The following is a 17062-nucleotide window of genomic DNA, read 5'->3' on the forward strand; positions in this document are numbered from 1 at the left end:
TTAAAGACTTACAAACTCAACAGAGTGACGAACAAATTTGACAGACCCACCCATGTTGAATAAACATAATAAAAACTAAGCCTTTTGGAGTTATGCCCCCTGTGTTGAGTTGATCAATCATATTTTGGACATATATAGTATTTTAATAACGAGGGTCTTGTAATCAATGCAATATCATTGCACATCTTACTTTATTTGTGCATGTGTGTTGTGTCCATTGTTATGAGACTAATTTTTCAGGCTTTGAGTTATGTTATTGCGTGATGCTTCAGCGTATGAGCTAACTCAGCAAAAATTAGCGTCTTGTATAGCAATTCTTTTAGAAAAATCGGAATATTTAACGGTTTTATGGGCAACTTTTGTTTTTGTTTGCTTCTCTCTTTCTTTTCTATCGATGCATGTGGCCAACAGAAGTGACTAGACTTTGAGCTACAATTATAGATTTAACTCTTTTTTTCTTTTTCCTGTCTGGATGCTCCTCCAAAAAGCATGAAAATTTAGTCAACTCAAGTGATCTTAATATAATCATGGAGACTATCCACAAAATCTAAGCAGAAATAACGTTTTAAAGTTGATTTTGCCAATATAGAAGACGGGATCGAGGATTAAAAGGGTACAACCATGCAACTTTATTTCAAACACTTTGTTCAGAAGTATGATCAACTCTGGTAAAAAGATGAACGAATTAGAAACTGGAGTGAGAATATGAGAAAGAAAAAAGATGTTATTAATCTGAGATGAAAGAGAAAGAGAGTGGTATGTCTCAATCAAGTGAAGGTTCTGTAGCACATGTTATGGGCCAGTTATTACAAAACTAGGGAAATTTTCTCTAGAGTTTCTGATTCTCCCTTGTGCACTAAAACAAGCAGTCTATTAAAGTATTGTTAGCCCTATCATAAGGTATGTACCTTGACCTATTTCATTGGGCGCTGTACACACTTATATGTATTAACATACATCACATGCACATACTTTTAGAAGCATTAAACATTATGAGCAAAAGAAGACGTTTGCCAACTCAAGCATATGGAAGTCACATCCCTGAATATTGGATGTCTATTCCACTGGATAATTGTTTTTCAGAGATGCAGTTGCTAAATGCTACTTGTAATTCTCCATCTATACGTAATAATATAAATTATATATGCACATTTCGATCACTATACTGCAAGAATGCCCAGTTGCCAATTAGCTCGCAATGCATGGGAGACAAGAAAAGACGGACCATGCGTGGCCCGTTTCTCCCAACAAATCGTCTAAATAAATGTAAAAGAAATAAAGAAAGAGGAAAAAAAAAAGCTCTAAAATTCTATGCTACACCACACACGAAACCTACTTCATTCTATTTCGATCTGGCAAGCAAACGGATAAACGGGAAAAAGTGGCTTCGAGTTCAGCACCAACCAGAAAGCTCACTCAACATTAACCCAGAAAAAGAAAAATACTATAAAGAAATGAAATCATCCAGCAAAACTATACTTAAACATAATAATGCACACACATCCAAATGCTGTCCGTGTCAAGCAAAACACACGACAGCCCCACACTCACGGCAAAATGAAAATGTATGTGCTCTAGAATTGAAAAGTGACCATGAGTTTACCAATAAAATCAAAATAACAATGAAAATCTGAATTGACATTCGGATAACACAACAACTATCCCCGGCCCCTTTAATTTCATGCACTGGAATCATTGCCATAATCATTTTTTTTTTTAAATTATAAACTACTTTTCCTTCTAGCTGCTAGCTACCCACTTCAGCTGGCATCGGGAGCAATGGATGTAGGGAGAAGCAACCATAATCAATAATTCCAAGAGACTCAATTAATGACAAAATAAGAGAGAAAGACTCGGTTTCTTCAATTACTGTCCGCGGAGATAGAGAAAGAGACGCACGTCTTTAGGACCTTGGGGGGTGGAAGAATTGTGTACCAGACATGAAAGCATTCAGCGGAGCGGGGTAGAGTGAAGGGTCAAATGGGTGGTTTCCACTGGTTGTTGTGGCTGTGGCTGCGCCGGTTATTAAGCCCAGCTGTCGGGGATCACCACCGGAGGAACCCTCAGTAGCTGCACTGGTGTAAGAACTTTCAGGGCCTTGATCGTAGAGAATTCCCTTGAAAACATGCCCTCCGATGCTGACAGAGGTCTGATACGCGCACTGTTCATCTGAAGCGTCCACTGCGCTGACTCTCACACACCGAAACACCGCCGAAGTGCTCACTTCAGGTGGGAACTGGCCCAGCTGTAACCCTAAGTACAAAGAGATCAACAAAATTAATTAAATCAAAGAATTAACCATCCAAAAAATAAAACTAGACGAGACTAGTTACTTGTCTGTGTGTGTGTGTGCCCTCTACTTTTCCGCTATCATCACAGGGGGAAAAAAGGAGAAAAAAAAAAAGTCTTGCCAACGTCTCACATGGATGGAGCTCAAATAATTTCGTCAGTTTTACTTAGAAACAGTGATGGAATATGGAAAAAAGAAGAAAGAGAAGGGCAGAAAAAAACAAGAGTAAAATGTGATGGGTGACCAAGGAGCGGCGTTGCATTTTCAATCAAATACTATGGACTGGTTAGGTGTATGTAGTCATAGAATAAAAGACCAATCAAGTTACATCGAGATCTCACTGCATCATCATCTGTATGTAGTGGTGGTAGAAGACTAGTTTTTCCAAAACACAAGTTACATGGTTGAAATTTATATCTCAAGAAAGTTGCACACGGATACAAGAGAGACAAAATTAATTAAACCACTCTATTGTAATGTAATACGAAAGTTAACCTGCGATGGGTTGTGGAGCGGAGACGAGTTGAGTGTCTCTGTGATGTCGTTTGGGAATATTCTCTCCGCGGAATTGTTGTGGGTTCTGCAACGCAGAGAGTTGTTGTTGTCGTTCGCGGCGTTTGGCTGCGGGAACCCAAGTGCTCTTAACGTGGGTTTGACACGGAAACCCTCGGGTCTTACAGCAGGTCCTGCATCTGAGATGTGTACAATCTTTCTTGGCTTGGTTACCACAGTCCTGACAGTTAATGCCGCTGCTTCCTGCACCTCCGGACCTCATGACAGTTAATCCAAATCTCGTAGACTCATCAGACACACACAGTGAAACCTCCTCCGAGCAGTTCCTGCGACTAGGACCCACTCCAAATGCAAAGTAGTTGCTCAAGTTCTGGGGTGCAGCTTGAGGCTGATACGATTCTGGCCATATTTCGAACCCCTTGTTGTAGATCTCCTCGTTCCTGAACAACAACAGGTTATTCCCGTTGTTGTTGTTATTGCTATCTCCTTTTCCCACCTCTCCCTCTTCCTTGTTCTGTGGGCCTCCCCTTCTAGTTCCACCTAGAGGGAAGAACCCGGCCATTTGTTGCACCCCAAAGCTGAAACGATTTTCCCCAATTCAGACACAATATCCATAGCAGAACCTTCGCCCAATCTTAAAATGTTTTACCAAAGATCGGGGCTACAGCTGTAAATTTTGGGTTAATTAAGGCTAGCCGCACACACACAAAAAAAACACTGCTAGGTTTGCTTACTGCTTACTACTAGTAATCTTTTACCCAATCGTTTTCTCTCTTCTTCTTTTTTTTGTCTTATTCACGCTCACTATGTGGGTGTGATGTGTTGTGTGGTGGGGCGTCTCAAATATGATCTTCTCTGGGCTGGTTGAGTTTTTGCAGCTTTTGGGGGAAACTGTTCCTCACCAAAAAAAGAAAAAAAAAACTTAAATTTAAAAAAAAAAACACAGGAATTATAAAATGAGTAAAGAAGAGAGGATGTGGAGTTGGTGAAACTGAATTCCCTTGGAAGCAATTATGGCACGGAATTAGAGCTTCTGCTACGCCGCCACGGTAACTGCACCCATCTACTCTACTGTGTAAGTCTCATTTATGAATTACGTCTCACCAATCCCACACTATCTCTCTCTCTCTCTACCTCTTTGCTTTCTAGTTTAGACCTTAGAGTGCTGTGTCCTACTACGCTGCTGCACAAGAGGAATTCAAGCTAGCTTTGTTTCCATGGTGCCTTGCCATGTCTAACTGGGAGTGTTGTACTGTTATGTGATGAGGGTGTGTGGTTTCTGCGAGAGAGAGAGAGAGGGTGGTGGTGTGTCATGTGTGCGTGGAGGAACATGAAAATCTATCACTTAGCATTTCTCTACAGTTCTCTTTCAGTTTCAATAAATCTCGGCCGGGATGAGCGAACCACGACTGTGCTTTGACCATCCAACGGTCCATACTCTTCCACGTGTCATATCACCAGCTTTTGCTTATTCGTCCTTGCACCGGAAAACCCGCTGATACTTTCTCTGACCGTCCCCATAAATTAAGATTTTTTTTTCTCTGATTTTTAACGTCTCTGAAGCAATCTTCCCCATTGCGGAATACCAGCACTGTGCATCACTCAACCATCAACATGCATCTACGTCCCTCCTTTCACCACATTCGTCTCCAATCACCGCTCAAACCTTTCACCCCCTTCCCATCCAACGGCTCTCATAACTCTTACCCTAGCTTAATCCACCCCCATCCTTTAATTAACCTCTTTTTTCCAACCAAATTTTGGAGGGAATGCAAAAGAAGAAGTTAAAATCACATTAATTATTTACACTCTCAGATTTTTTTTAATTTACAAAAAAAAAAATACATTTCTTATAAATAGAAATAAAAAAATTAAGAATATTTATTGATGATAAAAAAATATTTTATTGATGATAAAAAATATAATAGGAAAAAGGAGGGATGAAAGGAAAGGTTTAGGTTGTTGTAAAAAGGTATTGGAAATGGAGGTTAATTAGTGTGGGGTGAGGTGCAGGGTGAGGTAGGTATTGGGAGTATTTATGGTATGGTTTACTAGTGTTGCAGTGTTATCTGTCCCATGCCTCGTATTCCACCTAAAAATTCTTGGCATAATGATTATATGATTGACTCGCAATGTGGCATAATAATATGTTAATGGATGGAAAATTGATTTGGGGCATTAGAAAAAGAGTTTGGTGGTGAGAGGTCAACACCTGTGATGCAAAATTTGGGCAGACATGAGCCAGGAAATGCATCCCGTGTCGTCTACATGGAAATCGCACACGGACCATTTCTCGGTAACGAGTGGGGTACTCCAACCCTCTTCATTTTAACCAATTCAAAAAAGGACCAAATTAAATGCATTCAATTCTACTGTGCTTCCATGCTACTCTTTTTTCTTTTTTCTTTCATCTACTTCCACTTTTCTTGTTTCCTCTTTTACTCTCTCTCTGCATATTTACGTGCATATGAGGTTTAAATTAAGATTGCACCAACTTTCTCCCACAAATTTTATCGTATGATTAAAACAATTATCTTCCATTTTAGGTCTCCCATGCATCACACCAAATCTTAAAAACAATTACTGAGAATATTTCACATTTTCTCTGGAATGTAGAGTTTGGAGTTTCATATGAAATTAAGAGGATGAGGTCAACAATATATAAGAGACCACATATTTAATATTTTAAAGTTTTTCATTAAAAGAGGTGTCAAAATATATCTTATATATGGATTTAGTTATAGTTCAAGAATCATTGAATCTACATTTTGTGTTGGAAGTCTAGAGTTTCATATTGAGATGAGAGTAGTGAACTGAACAATATATAAAGATGATATCAATATCGCTTAAAAATAGGTTAACTCATGGTTCAAGACTCGCTGAATTTATGTCTTTTATGTTAGGTATTGACTTTTCTTAGTATGTCAATTCAACACAATTGATTAATTTTCAATCTTTCGACCTCTTAATTAACTTACGACCTTTCAACATATCAGTTGAACAACCAACAGAACAACTCCAAGATTATCCAAATATAATGTTGAAGTGAAACGAAGAGAGATCCAAGTGATTTTAGAAAGAACATCTACAGTAGTGCTACGATACTCAACATCGGGGTTGTCTGTTTTATGTTATTTCTGAAAACATCATAAGACGAGGTTCTTGCCAACATACACCTATGATTTTAATCATCCAAGTCAAAATTTGGGTTACCATCACTAAAACTTATGACAAGAGATGAGTTGATGACGAAAAAAGTGACCAAACTCTTACCACTCATATATCACTAGTTACTCTTTCAGTTAGAATGCAAATGTAAAAGGTTGAAAAAAGAAGTCACATATAAACAACCGAGTATAGTAAGTATAAAATGGAATGAGTTAAAATTGATTGTGTAGTTTCCTATTAATTTATTAATAAAAATATTATCGGTGTTCATCTCCTATAAAATATACGCATCTAGACCATATATAAATGAAAAAAAAATCAATAAACTTAATATTAAAAAGACTTTTACTATTGAAATAAATTAATTTTAATTTATAATAAAATCCAAAAATACTTATAAAAAATTAAACCAATTTTTTTTAAACGGATTAAGAATCCAAATTTTAAATAGGAAAGCATTACCAGTGAGATTCGATCCATTACGTGAACTTCCATCCACAAAAAGTACATAAATTGATTAATCTTTCATTTATCATTATATTTTTTTTTTTAAAAATCATCACTACAAAAAATATATTTATATTTTATATCCATTGTAGATAAACTTTTACATCAGTTTAATAGTCGAAGTGAATGTTATTGATGTAGAAAGTATAACATATTTTATAATGATTACTCAATCGATATAAAATATGAAAAAATTATATCAAATTTAAATACTAAATGTCATAAAAGTACATTTAAAAAGAGAGAAAAAAAAAACAATTATGATACTTATTACATCAGTTATGGCTAGAACCGATATAATATCCTAGATGAAGATTTCTTTAGATTTAGAAAATGACATATTATATTGGTTGTCTTCAGAAATTATATAATATCATTAAAAACACACATATTATATCGATTGTGTCCATAATTAATTTAATATGTCATTTTAGATTATTTTTTGCATTAACCATGTAAAAAAAATATATAACATTTGGTTAAGGAATTAATTGGTGTAATATGTGAATTTTGTTTTTAAATAATTTCACTATGTTTTTTTTGCTATCCTAACATGTAATTGCAAATAAGAGATACTAGATTAAAAAAAAAATTACGTATTTATCTAGACTCAGGAGTAGTAAACATTGTCCAAATCAAGTCTTAGAAAAATAAAGTCTAACGTAACTTAATCAAAATTAATAAAGTTTTACATAAATAATAATGTTTATTACCACACAATTATAAATCATAACAATTTCTAATTTCTAATGCGTATAAAATATTTTGCTAGTTCATAATGATTTTTTACAATTCTATATGCCCAATAACTCGCTATATGCAAAAGGCTAAAACAAATTAATAAATATTAATCTTCAAGTGATATATATATATATATATATATATATATATAATTTCTAATTAGTTTTTTCAAAATATTGTGTTTTAGTTCTTATTCTCAATAATTAACGGTACTAACTTAGAATATGGTTCACATCCAATTCATGTCATAATAACCATATTTAAAAATTCTTTTTTACCTATTACACTAATATATAAAATTGAATAAAGTTAATTTCTTGAAAAACTAATAAACAAAAAATTTAATAGTTTCAATGAAGAATTAAGAGTATAAACTTGCATTTTCACACGAACATAATGCATACTTATTTCGATTATTTAAATTTTGCCTTCGTTCCTTATTTTACACTGGTTCCAAAATAAATGATGTAATATCTTATCGTTAAAAGTATAATTTACACTAGTGAGTATCTTAATTTTTTAATAAATTTTAAGTAACATATATATAAATTATTCTTATTTTTACTTTAACATGGAATTGGATGATTAGTGTCTCAATATTTTTTAAAAAAAATCATTTATGTATATAAATGATTTTTTATTAGAATCTGTAGTGTCGTTCGATAAATTTTTGATAATGTTAATTGTTGTTGGGTTATGAAATCTTTACGAGTAAGATTTGATAGAAAATATTTAAGTATCAAATAAAGATTTACTTATAAAATACTCTCTCATATATAGTTAATAAGAATTCAAAAAATAATAATAAATATTCTAGTAGAAAGTCTTTAAGAAACTCTAAATACATTCATAGCATATATTGAGTTTTTAGGTGAAATACTTCCTTGTTTATATTCTTATGAATAAACTTGTCTTGTTAATGAGTTGCATTTTCAATTAGGTTAGTATCTTTTAAAAGTATACTTGTGCTCTTTAATATTTAAAAACCTAGTAGGAAATTTTTGACAATTTTTTTAACCTATTAAAAGTAACTTTTTTTAGACATTTCAAAATAAGAATATGTTGATATTTATCACAAGAGAAAAATCCTAAACCCTTCTAGAATTTGATATTTCAAGTGATAAGGCAAGTAGGAAATGTTACTATTGTTAGTTGTGCAGAGCTATAATAATGTTTAATCTATTCGAGAATAAATATATCTCTGTACAAGAGTTAGAACATTTTTTAAATGCTCCCTTAATTTTATTTATTCTTCATTTGATAAAAAAAAATGTTACTCCTTTAATAAAAATGTTTCTATAAAATTTAAAATCCCCACAAATAAAGATAAAAAATAGATATTGAAAATATTGTACTGTGCTCTTAGTTTTCACAACCAACTAAACCGTTACCCATTTACTTTGATTAGTATCTATCAAATCCTTCACCTCAACTTCTAATTAACATAAAAACATTTAAACTTGTTAGAACCGATCTTACAGAAAAAAAAAGGAATAATAATAAAATATTGATATAATAATAATCTTGCATTATATTATAATTGGAAAAAAAATTATTTCAATAAAATAATTTTGAAACAATATTAAATCATTCTTTTAAATTAGTATTTTTTTTATTTAAAAGTAGATTTTAAACTTAATTTAATTTTAAAATAGATTTATAAAATAAAATTTACATTTACAAGACTATCAACTCATATATATATATATTATATTTATATTTATAAATAATTCAATAAGTTCAGCTGGACTTGCTATTTAACTTTTTGATTCAAAATAAATAATAGAAGGAAGCGTGGAGGGATGAAAAATAAAATGAAAAGGTGAATGATTGAGTATCACGTGAATAGGAACGTAATTAATTAAAGAGAGGTAACAGGTAAATAATTGGGCAGAATAATATAAGAGAACCAGGTAAAAGAGCTATGGGTCTTGAAAGTCTAATCTAAAGCTAAAATATGTCTTTGACATTTAATAAAATTGAATGCCCAATGAAGCAATGGGTGGCAGATAGAAATGGTACTATTCTATCATTCCCAAAAGGAAACTTTTGAATTCTAAATTAATTTGTTATTTGGGGCCCGAGGAAGCAAATCATGTTCTTTCAACTCTCATCACTATATTACTATTAAAATCATTCTCTCGTGTCTCAATCCTTTCTTTAAATTCAAGCCTGAAAACACCTCTGCATTAAGAAAATAAATGTGTCCCAAAATCAAACTGCTTTAGTTAAACTCAACTCATTACACTTGATTAAGGCTTTAATGATTCATTGATAATGAAGTTGGTGGCTAATGGGTGACAATTACAAAGATTAAGATATTGGGCGTGCCATGATTGTTAGAAACAGGAGACCTAAAGGACTGAGAAGACGTAACCTTCTTCTTTTATCTTTTCTTTCATTTATCCATTCCATTCCATCTCATCATTGGATTCTAGACCAATTCCACACCCCCCAAGGGCTATCCCTAACTATTTTATTTACCTTCCTTAAGTACTCATCATTACCCTCCTCCATATTTTAAGAATAATAACTTTAATAAGTTGAATTTTAAGTATAATTAACTTATAAACTTGATTCATAAGATAAGTTTACCTTTATTTATATATTTTATATATTTGTATATTATGAATTATATAAATTTTATATATTTGTATGTTAAGAATTAGTTTTACTTGAGGTAAGACTTTTAACTTATTTTCCTCACACCAACATCAAGATCTGTAAACCCGTATGTGTGATTATATTTTTGGGTGGGTTGAAACCTGTTAATTCATACAAAAGACTATATATTTTTTAGTGTTGAAGTTGGATTTTTTTATTCAGATAGTAATGTCATCCGGTGTGTGAATATTAGAGAATTTTTTATTAACGCGACTAACTATTTCTTGTTGTTAATGTTTTTTAACACCTTCAGTCTTGCTTGGCCTACGATTGAATGTGTTTAGTGTTGAAATAATTCGATTCACATCTTAATCTCATTCAACATTATTGGAAAAATGTTATTCTTAATTTATTACATCAATGATATACGTCTGGAATGAAAAGCAACGAAAATGCTACCAATTGTTAGTAGTAGTGTCCAGAAATTATGTTCATTTGAAATTATTTTTGTTGCTCATCAGATTGATGGAATTTAACTTACATAGGTGAACTGACCATGCCGAAAGGTTGAGAGATCGAAAAGTTGGAAGAACAAAAGATTCATCAGTGAAAACCTTATCTGGATACATGTGTCGGTATTAATAGAAGATACGTAAATACAATAAATAAAATTAATTAAATGTCAAAGACAAAATTACTGATGGCAGAGCCCCAACCACACACAACCACATAATAAGGAGGCTGAAGACCTAAAGGTTGTTTATTGATTTATTTGCAAATTGATAAGTGTCTAATTTCAGTAATATTTCATATTACAATATAGGCACTTATGATGATTTATTGCTAATTTACATATAAAATAATCCCTAATTTATGAATTTATACCTTTTTACATTTTTTATGATATTTATTTGAATAAGGGCATTTTATTTCCAAATTTGGCGTTAGTTGCAAATTTCTAGGGAAGATTGGAGATTTGGATTAAAGAGGAATAATTTGAGCTAAAAAGAGAAAGTTGGAAGGTCCCAAAATGGAGAAAAGTGCCGAAAAAGCCAATTTTGCAACAGGAGATTCTTGCTCAAGCGAGATATTCTCGTTCAAGCGAGAATGCTCCATAATAGTTTTCGGAAATCGACGCCTTTCTCGCACAAGCGAGAATTCCTCGCTTGAGCGAGAATGCATCAGACATATTGGGCTTTTTTATGTTTTATCACTTAGCCCATCAGTGCGACACAAGAAGTAACCTAACCCTAGAAAATTAGGTTAAATAGGGGGCCATAGGCTCAACCCTAGTGTGCCAGATTGAGAGGAAAACACCATGGTGAGTTGTAACCTAATTGGGAGAATGGAAGGTGCTAGAAATATGCGTGGCTAATTCTACCCTTTGGGATTGGGAGTAATCTGCTCAAACTCTTATGTATTGAGGTGATATCTTATATATTAATATTCAGTTCTTGATTGATTATATGTATTGCTGTTTTACTTCTAAATTTTGGTGACAAATTGAGAATCTTAAATCTGACCGAGAGGTATTTTTAGGATTCAGACCTAAACGACAATACTTAACATATTTGAGTGTTAGAGATAGACTTGAAATGTTAATTGTCATTAACGTCTGAGTGTGATTCTAAGTTGTTTTTTATAAGTATGCGAGAGATCGATATTTAAGAAACATTCTTAAGGATTTATATGCGAGAGCTCGATATAAATGGATTTTCTATGGGCATCAATTTCAATCAAAGAACTTAATATTAACATGCTAATCAAAATACATGAGAGTGAGAGAAATGAAACCTAATTCCTATTTTTCCAATTGAAGCAACCAATTCTTTGTTTGTTTTCTTATTGATCAGTGCCAACACAACCAATTCACTTTTTAAAGTTCTATTTTATATTTATCGATTATTGTATTCGATAATTCACTATTCCTTGTGGGATCGAGATTCGTCCATAGGGACAATTATTACTTCTGACAAACGCAATGCACTTGTCGTAGAGAGTTATCAAGTTTTTGGCGCTGTTGTCGGCGAACAATTTGATTTTTGAGTATGAATTCCAAAATATTGTAAATATTCTAACCATTTTTATTTTTTGTTAATAGTTCTTACTTTTTGTTTATATTTCTTTATGGTGTTTATATTTGTTACTTTTTTATGTTACTTTATTTACATAATTGTTTTATTTTGTTTATTTTATTTTATTACAAATTTGTTTTTTTTTCTCTTAATTTGTAGATTTGCTTTTATTGTTTTAATCTTTATCTTGAAATTATTTGCTTTTAATTGTTTTAATTTATTTTCAGATTTTTGAATTTATTTATTTCTATTTCTATTTAGATTTATTTTGAATTGATATTTTTATTTGTTTTTAATTTACTTTTCTATTTTTTTAAGAAAAAAAATACTTTGATTTTTCCCCACTAATCTTTTTTAGGAAGATAACATGGTAGAAGAACGAGCATCACTCCCTAGGAGAATACTTGGAGATTATGTCATGTACCAAGGGTCAAAGCATTTTTCTAGTATTGCAATACCTGCTACTGCCAAGGCCTTGGAAATATATCCCGATTTTCTCACTCTCATCAGTGCTCATCAATTCACAGCAATGGAACATGAGGATCCATATTCACATTTGGATACATTTTATGAATTGGTGGGAGCAATGAGCTTTAAATCAGATGATGTTGATAAGGATTGTATGCACTTGTTTCCTTTTTCATTGGCAGGTAAAGCTAAAGAGTGGCTCAAATTACTTCCAAATCAGAGTCTCACTAGCTGGGAAGAGGTAGAAGAAAAATTTCTGCAAATATTTTTTCCAATCTCTTGCTACATCAAAGCCAGGTTTGAAATCTCTATGTTCAGACAAGTATCATACAAATAATTCCAAAATCATATCAATTTAAAATTTAATACATAAAGCGGAAAAATTATTTTTTCATTCCTCACTTTCAAACAATTAATTAAACTTTAATTAAATGTAAATTAAATTACATTATAATATAACGTAAGTTGCAGGAAAGAATTATCCATTAATTAAACTTTAATCTAAGCAATTCATACATGGATCCAATTTTCTTTTCTTTCCTAATCCTTAATCCTACGTAAGATGCAGGTAAGGAAATTAATTCATAAGTTTCATTAATTGAATTAAAAAGAAAATAACATAAGGCTTAGGAATGAATGACGTAAGGTGCACGAAATTTCAATTCATCAAACAAGGGGCAGATGAAGTCTTCTGTGAGACATGAGAAAGATTTAAGATGATATTGAGAAAATGCCCAAATCATGGGTTTGAAGATATTGCTCAGCTGAGCATATTTCTCAATGGTCTTAGATCTGACACAAAGATGCTGCAACTAGCGGCACAACGATGACTCTTGATATAAAACAAGCGACAAAGATTATTGATGCATTGACATCAACTGGATATCAAGCCCAACATGGTGGACAAGGTCTTGAAAATAGAAGATTGTTAGAAGATGCACTCTTTGCTAAAAATAAAATTCTGACAAAGCAAATTGAGCAACTAACCGCACAAATGGCTAAATTGCCCCAACAATTATATGTTGTTCATTCATCTCAAAACCAAAGCAAACCAATTAGGTGTGATTTTTTTGGAGGTGATCATCCCAATGGTCACTATTTTTATCAGAACAATTCACTTGAAACTGAAGATCCATCCGTTCTTGAAAGAATAAGTAAAGTTGAAGACGCCCTAGCAAAGATTGTGATCGTTCAGGAAAAGAGCATGGCCACGATTAGAAGTATAGAGATCAAAATAGGACAGATGGCCAAACAAATTGCACAAATTGCAAATGGGCTAAATGACAAATTCTCAGCCAACACCATCACCAACCCAAAAAAGCATTGCAATAATGTAGTGGCTGAAATAGAAGAAAAAAATGAGTCTGAGGGGGAAAGAGATGAGAAAGAGAGAGAAAATAAAAGAAGTGAGGAGAAAAAAATAAAGGAAAAAAAATGAAAATAAGGAGAGAGGTGTTCTTGAAAAAGATTTATCATATTCTCACGCTCCTTTAAAAAAAGAGAAGGGAATTTTCTTTTGATAGACTACTCCCTAAAAATTATTTTGCAGGAAATCTGAAGCAAGATTCAACATTTGAAAGATTTCGAAAGAATAGGAGCTACATTGAAGAAAGAAATATAGAATTGGAGGATAGATACAATGCCCTTATTCGAAAAGGCTTGCCTAAAAAATCCAAGGACCCAAGTTGATATGATTCCAATAGCACAATATGAATGATTCTTGACATTCTTAGGAATCATCTTGAGTTGGATATGAGATAGGCACTTTATGATAGAATTTGATCAAGGTTCTATGTTCAAGAACTCACCAAGACTAGTACCAAAACCCAAACTCATATGGAAGTTCCATGTATTGTCAAATTGAACCGATCAAATTGAATGAAAAGGCAAAAGCACCGAACAAAATGCATAAGAACAGAATTGCACCGAACAATTAAGCTTAGAAAAGAAGAAGAACCAAAGATGAAACGACAGAAAGTAAAAGACCGAAGCAAATAGCAAGAACACTAGAAAACCGAACTGAAAAACAAAGGAAACAAGCTAAGACATGAACATAAAAAGAGAAGGAAGGAAGGAGAAGAGAAAGCTCATGAAGATGGAGGAATGGTTGGATGATCACGCCACTTAGAGGATGGAGACTCCAAGATGAGTGTGCAAAGCCGCCACTTGAGGTAACCAAAGAACTCTCAAGATAAGCCTAAGTGAGGAAGGCACAAAGCTCTCCAATTCTCTCTCAAATTGAGTAGAGTTTCTCTAATTCAAAATTCAAATCTGAAAATACAAAGGCAGCACCTTAATTTATAGCCTAGAGGTGCTGAAATGCAAAGCTAATTAAATTCAAAATTCCCCCCAAATACATGAAAGTGGCGCCAAGCATGAGGAAGGTGTGACTTCCTCTCTCACTTTGGCACCTCCCTATTACTTCTACACCTATCTACTAAACGCACACCCCCCTAAGACTCCTAAACTAAAGACCTAAAGATGCTTTAACAAAAGAGGTTTCTTATGTTTCCCTCTAAGCACCTTCAAACAAAGAAATTACAAAAAGAGAAAACAAACGTCCATTAGCTCCTAAAGCCTTGAACATGCTCCTTGTAAGCCTTTGAGGTGGGCTTTGAACTCCATGAGCATCCTCCATTTGAGCCTCAACCTCTTCTTGCTCTTGATGATTGGCCTCCATGTCCACTTGAGCTTGATCTCCATCATAAGTAGTTTTAATCTTCCAGTGTCTATAGGTGCTTTATCTATGGGCAATGCCTTGCTGGAGTTGGGGGCAAGTATAAATCTAATTCTTTTGGAAATGCTGAAGAAAATAGGAGATTTGGAGGTTCAACCCACCAAAATGCAGTTACGGTTGGTAGACAAATCCATCAAATATCCTTTTGGTGTGGTTGAAGATGTTCTGGTGAAGGTGGATAAGTTCACATTCCCTGTGGATCTTTTTATAATGGACATGAAAGAAGATGAGGAGATTCCCTTGATACTCGATAGACCCTTTAAGCAGACTGCGAGAATCATAATTGATCTTGACAAAGGAGAATGTCAAGTTAGATCCTAAGATGATGTGGTAACTTTTAATCTTTTTGATGGTCTAAAAATTTTTAATGTAGGGGGAGAATGCATACAAAAGGATGCAACTAAAGGAGTTGTCCCCCCCGAAATAAACAGGTGTCAAGCTCGATGACATTAAATGAGCGCTTACTGGGAGGCAACCCAGTTCACATTTTAGTTTTATGTTGTTTTGTTATTTTGGTTTTGATTTTACCTAGCAAAAATCATGTTTTCTTGCAGGGATTTTTGCCCAGGAAAGTCAACTCTCACTTGAGCGAGTTTGACATCGAAAAATAGAGTTTTTGTGCAAAGAATCTCGCTCAAACGGGACAAATGACACTCAAGCGAGTTCTACAATGAAAAATTTGAGTTTTCTACAGGGATTCTCGCTCAAGCGAGTTTGGCGTCAGAGTTCTCGCTCAAGCTAGAAATTTTTGCAAAAAAGAAAAATTAATAATAATTGAAAGGTACCCCAATTCCTATATGTCTATTAATCATTTTGCAGGTTATTTTAGACTGGGGATAGGTTCTATTATTCCGGGGGGGGGGGAGATCCAACAAATGAAGAAGGACTATAGATGAAGATTTTAACAAAGAGCTGGATGAATTCTTAGAAAGAGAGGATTGAGCAAAATATTCTCTTTTCTTTTTAGTTATTTCAATTTTGTTTTCAAATTTTATTTTTCGATTATTTTGTTTATTTACTTATTTTATAGTTTTAATAAATTTGTTGTTTTGTTAGTTTATGTCTTGAATTATATTTCTTGAATAAATTTTTGTCTTAATTTGTTTATTTTTCGCAAATAAAAGGAACTAGAATATTAATTTTGAATTGAAGAGAAAAAGGAATTTGTGTTTAAATATTAAATAGTGAGATGAATTAGACACATATTAAAAAAGAAAATATAATTGAATCCCTATTCAAATGTAGTGAAATTGTGATACATGAAAATTTAAGAGGATGATTGATTAGGACAGAGAATGACGAGACAAAAAGGAATGAAGGCCAATTAAACCAAGTGAGTATGTGAACCTTAAACAATTTTGAGAGTTTTATTTGATGAATTTACAGTTGTGGTTGCTTAATTTTTATTTTTGTTACATCATAAAAGAACATGAAGATGATTGAGGCATTTGTTTGTGTTAATTAGGAACTCGGGGCCAAATAGCCAACCTTTATCTTATTAGAATTCCATTTTATTATATATCCCCTTTGGGCCAAGAATTTTTTTGTTAATATTGCACCTTAACCTTTAATGATATATTTTCCTACCCTTTAGCATGTTTGAGGAAGGAGAACATAGATGCAATACATATAGAAAAGGGAATGACTGGTCCTTCTTGTGAAAAATCAAAAAGTTGAAAATAGAATCTTTTCCTATTCTTGAAAAAAAAAATCATCATGAAAATCATGAAAAGTCAGAAAATGAGGAAAAAGGTGACATCGAAAGGAAGTGGTAATTAGATAACATATATGTTCTCTATAATTGAATTATAGGTATGTTCTTCTTCTTTAAGATGTGCATTTTGTTATCTAAGAAAAACCAATATTTTTTGGAAGCCCAACCTCATTACAACCCTGAAAAAGACCTCAAGATTCATGTTTCTAATATGTTTGTGATTTGAAGATGAAATGAAAAGCAAC

The 17062-nt window shown here is 32.9% G+C and overlaps 1 protein-coding gene across 1 annotated transcript; it reads right to left on the minus strand.

Annotated features, from left to right (window-relative positions):
• Positions 1 to 1422: 1422 nt before the first annotated feature.
• LOC137820223 (protein EXPRESSION OF TERPENOIDS 1-like) lies at positions 1423 to 4153 on the minus strand. Its single transcript, XM_068624181.1, has 2 exons — positions 2786 to 4153; positions 1423 to 2253 (listed from the first exon to the last, which is right to left on the minus strand). Exons 1-2 carry the CDS (start codon positions 3363 to 3365, stop codon positions 1904 to 1906), a joined length of 930 nt encoding a protein of 309 aa, XP_068480282.1. The 5' UTR covers positions 3366 to 4153; the 3' UTR covers positions 1423 to 1903.
• Positions 4154 to 17062: the final 12909 nt, after the last annotated feature.

This window comes from Phaseolus vulgaris, chromosome 9 (genome assembly GCF_000499845.2).
Source record: "Phaseolus vulgaris cultivar G19833 chromosome 9, P. vulgaris v2.0, whole genome shotgun sequence".
Classification (NCBI taxonomy): Eukaryota; Viridiplantae; Streptophyta; class Magnoliopsida; order Fabales; family Fabaceae; genus Phaseolus; species Phaseolus vulgaris.